Genomic DNA, 11,927 nt, shown 5'->3' with positions numbered 1-11,927 from the left:
ATGATTACTTTACATCTAACTATAGTTACTACTACTTTACATAAAGTTCCACTAACTTCTAGTAATGTACACACGTTACATATTTATTCCCACTAACTTTTCTTTCCACTAGCTTTTCCTATTAGGACAAACAACTTTTCCACCTTTGCTGATTTCTATCCTTTCTTTAGCTTTTTCTTTAACTTGTCGGCTTTTGTTGTTCCTACTCCAGTTGTACGTCTGGGATTACATTATCTTCTCCTTGGCATTTAGAACATTGATGATCCGGATATTTGTGTCCGATAGTTTTACAATATCTTGTCATTATTTCCGATGAGATAAAGTTCTTTCTTATAGCTCTTGTAGTTGGCTGTTGCTCAGGTTTTAGTAGACTTAGTGCCCATTGCCTGAGTTCTTCCATATCTACTGCTCTAATTTCTCGACAATTTGAATATATCATTGTTTGCTCTCTTGAATAATAACTCCATATTGAATTTTCGTTTAAATAATTAGATGTTAACTCATTTAAGATAGTAGCTATTCCAATAATTCGTTTTCCTGCATAGAATGCTGGTATCTCCACTTTTTGTATTTCGTCTTGTTCTTCTATCTTTTCTGGTATGATCATTTCTCTAGTTAATCCAATTTTTATAACTTGTATAATTGGCTTAATTTCATCATAAAGTATCTCAGCTGGTACTGAATAGAATCTTATATAGAAAAGGGTTCCTTTAGTTATTCTTTTGTAGTGCATGAATGCTTTGTGTAGCTCCGGTATCGTAGCTATTTCATCTCCTGTCTGGGTATATACTGTGTTCAATAATCCATAGTTATAGCAAGTTGCCACTAGATTTGCATTTGTCTTAGGTAAAGCAATTAGTTTATTGTATCCTTGTAGAGTTTGGGTATTATAATCTTCGTGTGGATTTTGGGTAGTTTTAGATCTGGGACTTTTGTTCAAAAAGGTTTGTATTTTGTGGATGTTTTCTATATAGGCTCTGGTTATATGATTATAGATTTTCTTGTCCTGTCCTAAGCTATCTTTGTAGGTATTTACTTGTGGTGGTACAAATAAGGGGTTTTGATTTCTGGATACAAATAGTTTCTCAAATATCTTGTTCATATTTGTATTAACATATCTTTTTTCTTCTTTTGTAGATGATGTGCTACCTGTAGCTGCATGTAACAAATTGTTAGTTTGGGTTTTTCGGTGTTTCCCATCGTCACCTTCTAGCTCTGGAGTTTTTAAGTCTTCCGATTGACTTAGCTCCGCATGTTTACCGTCATGCTGCTGACTTTTCATTTTTTGTATCTCCTTGTCCAGGCCATCTACTTTGGTACAAAGTAATGTCATGGCATTGAATATTTTTTCAAGAGTATTTTCTTGGTCTAGATCCGTCTGTGTAGCTTTGTCTTGAAATGTAATCTGCAATAACATTTTTGTTAGTACTTATTACTTCTATTGTAAATGTAAAATTCTATATATTTAATAATAGTCTCCGTATTTCTTTGGTTGTTACTGAATCTTGTATCTTCCTTGTGATCCACCATTTTACCTGCATATTATCTGTTCTTACAATAAACTTATTATATACTATATATGGTTCAAAAGCTAATAAACATTTATATAGTGCATATAATTCTTTTCTATTTATTTCCCATTTTATTTCGGGATTTGTAAATGTCCCTGAGTAATATCTACAATGATGTTCTATTTTTTCTTTATCGTATTTATATTTTAGTACTCCTCCATAACTTATTTCGCTTGCATCTGATTCTACTATGTATATAAATTTTTTATTTTCATCTGGAAAATATAATTTAGGTAACTTCTTACATAATGATTTTATTTTTTGTATTTGTTCTTGATCTTTTTTATCAAAATAATATTCTACATCTTTCTTCAATTTTTTGTGCAAAGGTTTTAGATTTTCTGCTAAATTAGGTATATATTCTCTTACCTGGTTTACTAATCCTAAAAATGATTGTAATTTCTTTTTCGTATCTATTTGTTCTTCAGAATTTATTATTTTTTGTACTATATGGTTTTGCATTTTTATACCATTCTTATCTATTTGTATTCCTAAAAATTCAATTTGATTTTTCATTATTTCTGCCTTTTTCTTACTTAAACTTATTCCTGAGTGTGTTATAATATGTATAAATTTTTCTAATAATCGTATATGATCTTCTTCTGTTCGTGAATATAACAATATATCATCTATGTATACTATACAATTTTCTAGTTGGTTAAAATAATTATCCATGAAATGTTGGTATCTTCCTGGTGCATTCTTATATCCAAAAGGTAGTACGTTCCATTCATAGAATCCTTGTGGTACTGTAAAAGCTGTTAATTTTTTAGATTCTTCTTCTAGCTTTAGATGATAAAATCCTGATTTACAATCAAATTTACTAAAATAATTATATCCTTGTATTTGTCTTACTTTTAATACTTTGTTAGGTATGGGGTAATTATATGTTTTTGTTTTTGCATTTAAATTTCTATAGTCAATAACCATACGACTTTTACCTCTTTTTTGTTCGCTGTGTTTATTTACTATGAATGCTGGACTTGTATGTTTGCTATTACTTTCTTGAATATATTTGTTTTCTAATAATTCTTTTATGTGCATTTTAAATTCTTTTAGATCCTCAAAATTGTATTTGAATGGTTTTTGGGTTATTATACTATTTTCATCAATTAGTTCAATTTTTATCTTTGTTTTATGGTTTTCCCATCCTTTTAAGGGATCTTCACTATATAACATATCTAATTTTTCTTGAATTAATTTTAATTTATCTATTGAAAATATTATTAATTCTATATTGTGGGTATTATCTTTAACATTTTCTAATTTTTGAGTGAATTTTTCACTTCCTTTAATCCATGATGTAGGTTTTCTGTTTTTATTACTTACTCTTTTTGCTCCTATCTTTTGCTTACATAGTGTAGTAAACCACCAATGTGTTTTTGTTATTACATGGGGATATAGTTTTTCTAGAAATGGCATTCCTAAAATCATATCTTTATTTATAAATTCATAACTATATATATCTTCTATAGTTAATATTTTATTCCATATTTGTAACTTTATATTTTTTGCTTTATATGTTATCATACTTCCTTCATTATTAAATCCTGTGACGACTATAGGTGTTTTTAGTTTTTCCCATTTTTCATCTGGTAGACAATTATGTTTACACATGTTTGCTTCTGCTCCAGTATCTATCATTGGAGTATAGTATCTGTTGTAGTAATTTTCTACTATTATTTTTGCAAGTATATAAATTTTCATAATGCTCTTTTTACTATGATCTTTTTATTTTTATAAGTTATTGTTAATTGGGTATTTTCTAAATTATATGATTTCATTTCTTCTAACCATTTTATTCCTAATATTATATTATCTTCTTGGTATATTTTAAAGTCTATTAATATTATTATACCTCCTATGATTATTTCTTCTTGAGTTGTTTCTTCTATATGTAACAATTCTTTTGGTAATTCTGGGCATACTTGTTCTTTAAAGGTTATTTCTTCTTCCGATAGTATAAAATTTTCTTCTTGTCCGGTATTTATTATGATGATATGTTTTCTTTGTTCTATTATTCCAGTTATATAGTAGTGATATGGTTCAATTTCTTTTATTCTTTGGTATTCTACTGATTTTCTTAAGGGTTAGGACGTATCAATATTTTTATCTATATTTTTTTTATCCTTTTTGATGTACTTATCCTATCACTCACTATTTCTAGATCCTCTTCTATGTCTATTTCTTTGTAACTATAATCATTATTATCTATTACTGTAACAATTTGTTCAAAAGGATTCTCTATTTTTATTTTATTTATCTTATTCTTTGTTGTTATCTTATGTTTTGTTGTTAATACATATAGATTTTTACAGCGGGCTGTAAATATTTTACTTCCTGGGGCTAACTCTATTCTTGACATTTTCCAATATAATACTAATGATTTATCTATATTTCTATCATTTATTGCTACTGAATAATTAGCACTTATTATAAACTTAAATTTTTGGTAGATTAAATTTCCTTTTACTGCGCTTATTATACTTCTTTCTATTGGTTCTACTATTCTGTCATCTGCCAAATATATTTCTATTGGTGTATCTATTCCTTCTCTAAAACAAGCTTTTATTAATATCTCTGTTCCACCTAAGTGTACGTATTTTATTGGTTCTTTAGCTTTAATTTCTTGTATTTCTTTATTTATTATCCTTTTATTTATTATAGGTATTCTTGCTTTTCCTTTGGTATATTTACAATCTATTATGTGTTCTTTTTGGCTTACTACATAGTATTCCTCTTTTTGTCTTTTAAATATATTTCTTATTAATGGTATCTTAAATATTTTTTCTACACTGAGATCTAATTCTTTTCCTTTTATTTGTTCAAATATATTGATATCAAATATTACCTTCTGTTCCGTAGATTCTTCACTTGTATATTCTTCTTTATTTATCATTTGTACGTCTTTTTCAGTCATTATTTTCTTCTATTTCATTTTCAGATATTTCGTTTTCAAGTGATTCAAATTCATATATACTATCATCACTATCTGGTTCATAATCTATATAATCTATTTGTGTATATGTTTCATCATTAATTATTATTTCAGATATTTGTTTTTTCTTTGGATTTTTGGGTAATTTACAATCTTTAGCAAAGTGTCCTAGTTTTCCACAATTATAACATGTACATTCTGTTATTTTTTTCTTTGGTCTAAAAGGTCTTTTTGCTTTAGTATTTTTTATGTAATATCTTCTTCTTGGTCTTTTATACCTATATTGGGATTTATATTTTTTATATTTCCCTGGTTTTCTATATTTCTTTTTATAATAATTATCATTGCATCCGAATTGAGGTGCTATCTTATCTTTACAACATGCTAGGTTTTTAATTATTGTTTTTTCCATTTTTATGTCTTCTCTATATTTTTCACATATTGCTGAATACCATTTTTGTAGATATCTCATTCTTGCTCCAAGTGTATCTTGTAATCCTGCTTCGTTCCAATCTTTTATTATTTTAGAACTAAATGGTTCTGGTAATTTTGTAAAATATAATTTTCTTATTTCTTTTGATTCTTCTGCATTATATGTTCCTTTATAATAATATTCTCTAAATACACATGTATATTCGTCTATGTAGCACATATTACATATAGCTAATTTTAGCATTAAATTCCTATGTAACTGTTTTTCTTTATCTTGTTCTTCTACTTCTGTAGTTGTACTACTGAATTCATTTCTTATTGCCATTTCATATTTATTTAATATATCGATTGGTGTAGTCGCAATTTCTCCGTCTATTTTCTTATTATTTCTTAATGTTTTTATGCTTTCTTCTGCTAAATTTTGTAACCATAATTTTACTGTTCCTATAAATGTTCTTTCTATATATCCTGGTACTTCTGTCATTCCGATTTTATTATCTATTAGTTGTTTTGATATATATCCTACCCATAGTTGTATTGTTTTGTTTATATCCGTTACACAGTCTAAATCTAAAAACCCATTACTTCGGGATGATGATGTGGATGGTGTCCATTTTTTGTTTAATCTTTTATTCCATAAACTATCATATCTGTCAGAATCTTCATAACTAACTGTATAATAATTAGGTCTTAGTGTTTTTGGATTTTTCACTTCTGGTGTACTCGTACTTGCTTCATTTTTAATTTCTTCCGTATTTATTTCTATCTTATTGTTAATTGTTTCGGTTTCTTCTATTCTTTCTATTATTTCCGTATATGTCTCACTTATATCTGAGCCTTGTTCTGAGCAGTTTTCATCTATAACAACATTATCAATTCCTATATCTGTGGTTTCTTTAGTTAGTTTTTCCTTAAATTTTTCTATCTCCATTTTTAAGTCTGTTTCTTTTTCTCTTTCTTTTTGTTTAGCCGCATATAATTCTTTAAGCATAGTTAGTTCTTTTTCTAAGGCAATTATTTTATCATTTTTTACTTCTTCAATCTGTTGTATTTCTAATTTTGCTTGTTGTTTTATTGTATCTATTTCGTTTTTCCTATCTATTTCTTCATTTTCTCTAGTTATTCGTACCATTGCAGTTAGACTATCTTCTAATCTTACTGTTTCTTTTTCTATCATTAGATATAAATTTTCACCTATTTTTTTATACCTTCTTCCTAAATTTGAAAATATTATTTTTATTTTTAATCCTTCTGGATTTTCATAGGTTTTTCTTCTATAGAAAACTCTTCCTTATTCATTTTAAATTATGTTTTAATTTATACTCTATTTTTTGTATATCTAATTGTAATTTAAATATTACTTTTCTTTGTGCTAGTAAAGACTTTTGACATACTCCTGCATATATGTTGTATTGTAGTCTTTCTTTCTTATGTTTTAACTCTTGTCGTTTTGTTATTACTGTTCTTATTAATTCGTATCTATGATTTTCTTTATTATCCATTTTTATACTCCTTTTTTATTACTTAGCTCTGATACCCAATTAACAATAACTTATAAAAAGGTATATTGATTAACCGGAACCTAGTATACCGGTCACAGAGCAAACGTTGTTTTATTGTCACTACTTTACACCTTTTAAGGGAACATGGTGGGATATCTATCGTCAGTTGGTTCAAACGGGTATCTTGACCCCTAAAAAAAGGGATGATGAAATAGTCGATCCCTTTGAAATTAAAATCTGGAAACCTTGCCCTTATCACGACGACATAGATCACAACATTTGAATGTGCCTCGGGTTCTGCTATAATATGGAGTCCCTAATCAACATGGGAAGGATCCAAGTTGAGTTTCTCCCCTGATCGACCATGCGGCAGCTAGAATGCTTTGACTTGTTAGAAGAAGAAGCATTGATAAAGGAACAATATATGTTTTAAGAATTTTGTCGCATGTTTTCAATTTCCTTGTAATAAGAAAAATGAATAAATGAAAACCAAATTCCCTTAGTATTCGAACTACGTAGGGCCTGAATTCTCAAAAATGAGATACGTAGGTAGCCTTTCAAGGCCCGGTCCCTGTCATTTTAAAATTTTCTTTCCCCCCTTTCATTCTACAAAAGAACACTGAATTCACGTCAACATATGCCGAGAGATGCACCAAGAAGGCCTTAGCTCAACGTAGTTCAACTTTTCTGGGTCGCTAGTCTCAAATAAAATTAGCAAATTCCTGTGTATTCAAAAAATCAGTCCCCGTTATTCGTGGGTTAATGTGTCCTCAAACGAAGCAACTCTTATGTGTTTATATGCCTTCTATATGATATTTTGCACCAAGTTGTCACAAATCAAAACTAACAAATTTGCCTTTGAGTTGTTTTTCTGCTACAAGTACTTAGAAGTGGTCTGTGTTGATAAGCTGACTGATCATCCTTACTTCACCAGATCTAAGGCTCCTAAAGATTCCTTCCCTTATCAAAGCTCACAGAAAGGAAATACAACAATGGGTGATAACGATGAAGAGATTCGTCTAACTGATGTTATCGTGGCTCAGGCCATTATCGCTGATCAGAATGAATTAATTATGCAAATGATGCAGCAGATTATGGAGTTAAAGGCTGAGGCGCAGAGGAAGTAAGGTCCATCAAATCCAATTCTTTCTGTTAACCCTCTAGACGAAGGAAGGCCTTCACTTCACTTCCCTCATCCAAGTTCAAGAACGGAATATGCTCAGAACCCAATCCAGAACCCTGCTTAAAATTACCCCATCATTGATCTAACTGCCTCAAACCCCCATCATGCCTCTACTTCCCACCAAGCTCCACCTTACCCTCATAATACCAATCTTCATACCTTCCGTCCTTTTCAAAATGCCAACCCACAAGCTTGCCCTATCCAGTAAAACAAAAATGTCAATAATCCGTAAAACTTCCCCCACTACCAAAATCAGCACATCAATCCCCAAACCTTCCCCCAAAATTACCAATCCCCTTAAAGGTCCCAAAATCTCTCCATCGCTCCACCCCTACCTCAAAAAACTACTTTCCAAATCCCGGCCCCAAATGAGCCTTGATGTAATACTCACAAGAAGAACTACGATCTAATGCGGAAATCAAAGACAGAAAGTAAAGATAAATAGATTGACACAAGAAAAGGAAATCATAAGCAACCTAAAGGTATATTAAACCTAAAGACCTCAATCGATTGATCCACAATCAAGAACCGAATCTCTTACGATGACCTCAAGGGAATCGATATCCCAAGCAACCAACGTTTCTAACAAAAGACAACAAAAGCTTAACTAAGCTCACAACACTCAAACATGAGTTTTCAGTTTTTAACATCAATAATAATCTGAGTCTAAAATGAACCCAAGCTAGATATTTATAGTTTTAGAAATAAAGGGCCTTAAAGTGACCTGAAATGCCAAAGGGTGAGCTGGGTCGAGTCGCCTAGTGGATTAGGCGATGCACCGACCCAATTGATGAGTAATCCTACGTGGTCCTTTAGCTTAGCCATGTTTTGGAACAATGGGCGAGTTGGGGTCATCGCCTAGGGACCTGGGCGATCCGCTGATTGGCTCTGGCTCACCAAAGTGTCCAGCTGCAACTTTCAAGGCGTGGAATCCCTTGTTTGATGACAATACCATCTTAAGCACCTCCATCTTCATGAATAGCCCCTTTATCCTTTGAAGGTCTTGAGCCTGGCTCCTCGTAAATGGCCTTGATGTAATCCGTTTTACATCATTCTCTTCTTATTGAAAATCATCTGTCCTCAAATTCAACGGATCATCATCAGCAACAGTTGGGAAGGGTGACAGGTCGCACACATTGAAAGTGTTGTGCACTTGGTATTCTGGCGGAAGGGCAACCTTGTAGGCGTTGTCGTTGAGCCGCTCCAATACTTGAAATGGTCCATCACCCCTCGAGATCAGCTTGGTCTTGCGATGGGTGATAAATCGCTCCTTGCGAAAGCGAACCCACACCATGTCATCTGGTTCAAACACGATCCTCTTACGGCCTTTGTTAGCCTTTTTGGCTACATCTTGGTTCTTCTTTTCTAAGCTCAACCGCATGTTTTCATGAAGCTTCTTCATGGCTTCAGCTCACTTACTCCCATCTAAGCTTAACATGACATCTTAAGAAAGAGGAGTGAGATCTAAAAGAGTAAGGGGGTTAAAACCATAAACCACTTCAAACGGAGTCATGCCAATAGTTCTATGAATAACTGGATTATATGCAAATTCAAGTAAAGGAAAATGTTCCTCCCATGCGGCCAACGTCCCATGCACTACGACACGAAGCATAGAACCCAAGGTTCTATTCACAACTTCAGTTTGGCCATCTATTTGGGAATGACAAGAAGTTGAGAACAACAACTTAGTACCAAGTCTACCCCACAATTCCCTCCAAAAGTGACTAAGGAATTTTGGATCCCTATCACTTACAATTGTTTGAGGAATTCCATGCAATTTAACAACATGCTCAACAAACAAAGATGCTACATTGGAAGCATCATCACATTTATGACATGGAACGAAATGAGCCATCTTTGAAAATCGATCAACAACAACAAAGATGATATCTCTACCTCTTTTGGTCCTCGGCAAACCCAAAACGAAGTCCATTGAAATATCAAGCCAAGGTCTTTGAGGGGTGGGGAAAGGAGTGTATAAACCATGGGGAAGGAGGCGTGGCTTAGTGTCGACATTCGATACATTGACCAAAATGACCCATTAAACCCCATCAGTGCCTCCCTCACAAATAGTTCTCTCCAAGAGCTCATGGGAACACAAAGTCTCCTGCCTTTGAACAAGAAACCATCAAACTTGGAATAGGGAGTAGAAGATCTATCCCTCATCCACCTTTCCCTCTCCCATTCCTCACAATCTTTGAAGATTGGAGTAAACACGGGATCCTTGGGGTACAATGTCTTCAAGCATTCAAAGCCAATCAATTTGGAAGACAAAGTATTTATCAACACATGTTTTCTAGACAAGGCATCAACCACAACATTTTTCTTTCCCTTTTTGTATTGGATTACATAAGGGAAAGTTTCAAGGAATTAAATCCATTTTGGCGTGCCTCTTGTTCAACTTTCCTTGGGCCCGAATATGCTTTACGGACTCTTGATCAGTTCTAATGACAAATTCTTTGGGCCACAAGTAATGTTGCCAATTACCCAAAGCCCTAATCAAGGCATACAATTCAAGATCATAAGTGGAATAATTCAAAGTAGCACCTTTTAGCTTTTCACTAAAGTAAGCAATGGGCTTTTGATCTTGCATTAAGACGGCTCCAATGCCTACTTTACTATCATCACATTCCACTTCAAACATATTATCAAAATCAGGTAATTGCAACAAAGGAGCGGAACTAAGCATAGATTTTTGAGCTTCAAAAGCCTTGGCTTGTTCCTCTCCCCACTTAAAAGGTTTATCCTTTCGGATTACCTTAGTCAAGGGGGCTTCTATGGTACTAAATCCTTTGACAAATCGTCTATAAAAACTAGCCAACCCATGAAAGCTTCTAACATTGCTTATGGATTTTTGAATTGGCCAATTCTTAGTAGCCTCAATTTTAGACTCGTCAACTTCAACCCCTCTTGAACTCAAAACAAAACCCAAGAAGACAACTTCATCAACATAAAATGAACACTAATCAAGATTAGCATAAAGTTGTTCCTTCCTAAGCACATCAAACACACATCTCTAATGCTCAACTTGATCATGCATTGTCATGTTATAAATCAAAATATCATCAAAACAAACAACTAGAAATTTCCTGATTTTATCACATGATTCATGAGACGCATAAAGGTACTAGGAGCATTAGTGAGACCAAAGGGAATCACCAACCATTCGTATAGACCTAACTTAGTCTTGAATGCGATCTTCCACTTATCACCGGGGTTCATCCGGATTTGATGATAACTACTCCTAAGGTCAATCTTTGAAAACACACAAGAACCATTCAACTCATCGAGCAATCATATAACCTAGGGATAGGATGACGATACTTTACCGTTATCTTATTGATGCCTTAGCAATAAACACACATGTGCCCTGTTCCATCTTTCTTTGGAACCAATAAAACCAGCACGACACATGGACTCATGCTTTCTCTAACATAACCTTTGTTGAGGAGTTCCTCTACTTGCCTTTGTAGCTCCTTGGTGTGCTCCGGATTTCTTTGATAAGCCGGCTTGTTTGGCAATTGTGATCCTGGCACAAAGTCTATTTGGTGCTCAATTCCTTGAAGAGAGGGCAATCTACTTGGAAGCTCCTTTGGGAAGACATCCTCATAATCCTGCAAAAGAAAGGAAATAGAATTGAGAGGGGAAGAATGAGATTGGTTAGTTTGTAGTACATGATCCCTATATGTGATAAGGATCAAAGAACTTCCGGACTCAATTTCCTCCCTTATCTCTTTGTAATTAGCCAACAACACTTGGGCCTTTCCTTTCAACTTCCTCCTCTCCTCCTCTTCTTGGCTCTCGACCTCCACATGTTCCTCTTCACACTTCTTCTTTTCCCTCGACTTACTCATCCTTTGGTATATATCATTGACTTTAGAAGGGGACATAGGATGAAGAACATATTTATGATCATTCAACACAAGTGAATACTTGTTGGTTCTCCCATCATGTTTGGTTGAATGATCATGTTGCCAAGGTCTCCCGAGTAGCACATAACAAGCTTTCATTGGGACCACATCACATAAAACCTCATCTTGATACTTCCCAATCTTAAACTTGATCATCACTTGTCGATGCACTCTCAATTCCCCACACTCACTCAACCATTGAAGTTTGTAAGGTGTAGCATGCTTAGGGTAGGAAGTTTTAAGAATTCCACTAATGTAGTGCTAGCAACATTTGCACAACTCCCGCTATCAATGATTAATGAACACACATTATCCTTGATGAAGCACTTGGAGTGGAATAAGTTCTCTCTTTGGCTCAGATCATCCAAGGCCTTACTAACCATAGCTCGT

General features: G+C 33.2%; 1 protein-coding gene across 1 annotated transcript; it reads right to left on the bottom strand.

Moving 5' to 3' along the window:
- Positions 1-202: 202 nt before the first annotated feature.
- On the bottom strand, positions 203-1,417 carry LOC125845244 (uncharacterized). The gene has a single exon (XM_049524711.1). The coding sequence runs from the start codon at positions 1,415-1,417 to the stop codon at positions 203-205; it is 1,215 nt and encodes a 404-aa protein (XP_049380668.1).
- Between the last annotated feature and the right edge of the window lie 10,510 nt (positions 1,418-11,927).

Source organism: Solanum stenotomum, chromosome 11, assembly GCF_019186545.1.
Source record: "Solanum stenotomum isolate F172 chromosome 11, ASM1918654v1, whole genome shotgun sequence".
Taxonomy (NCBI): domain Eukaryota; kingdom Viridiplantae; phylum Streptophyta; class Magnoliopsida; order Solanales; family Solanaceae; genus Solanum; species Solanum stenotomum.
Note: the sequence above shows the minus strand (reverse complement) of the source record. Positions and strands in the feature narration are given on the sequence as shown.

Excerpts from the sequence above, each read along its gene's own strand:
- LOC125845244 (XM_049524711.1), bottom strand. The coding sequence starts at position 1,417 with ATGTTATTGCAGATTACATTTCAAGACAAAGCTACACAGACGGATCTA.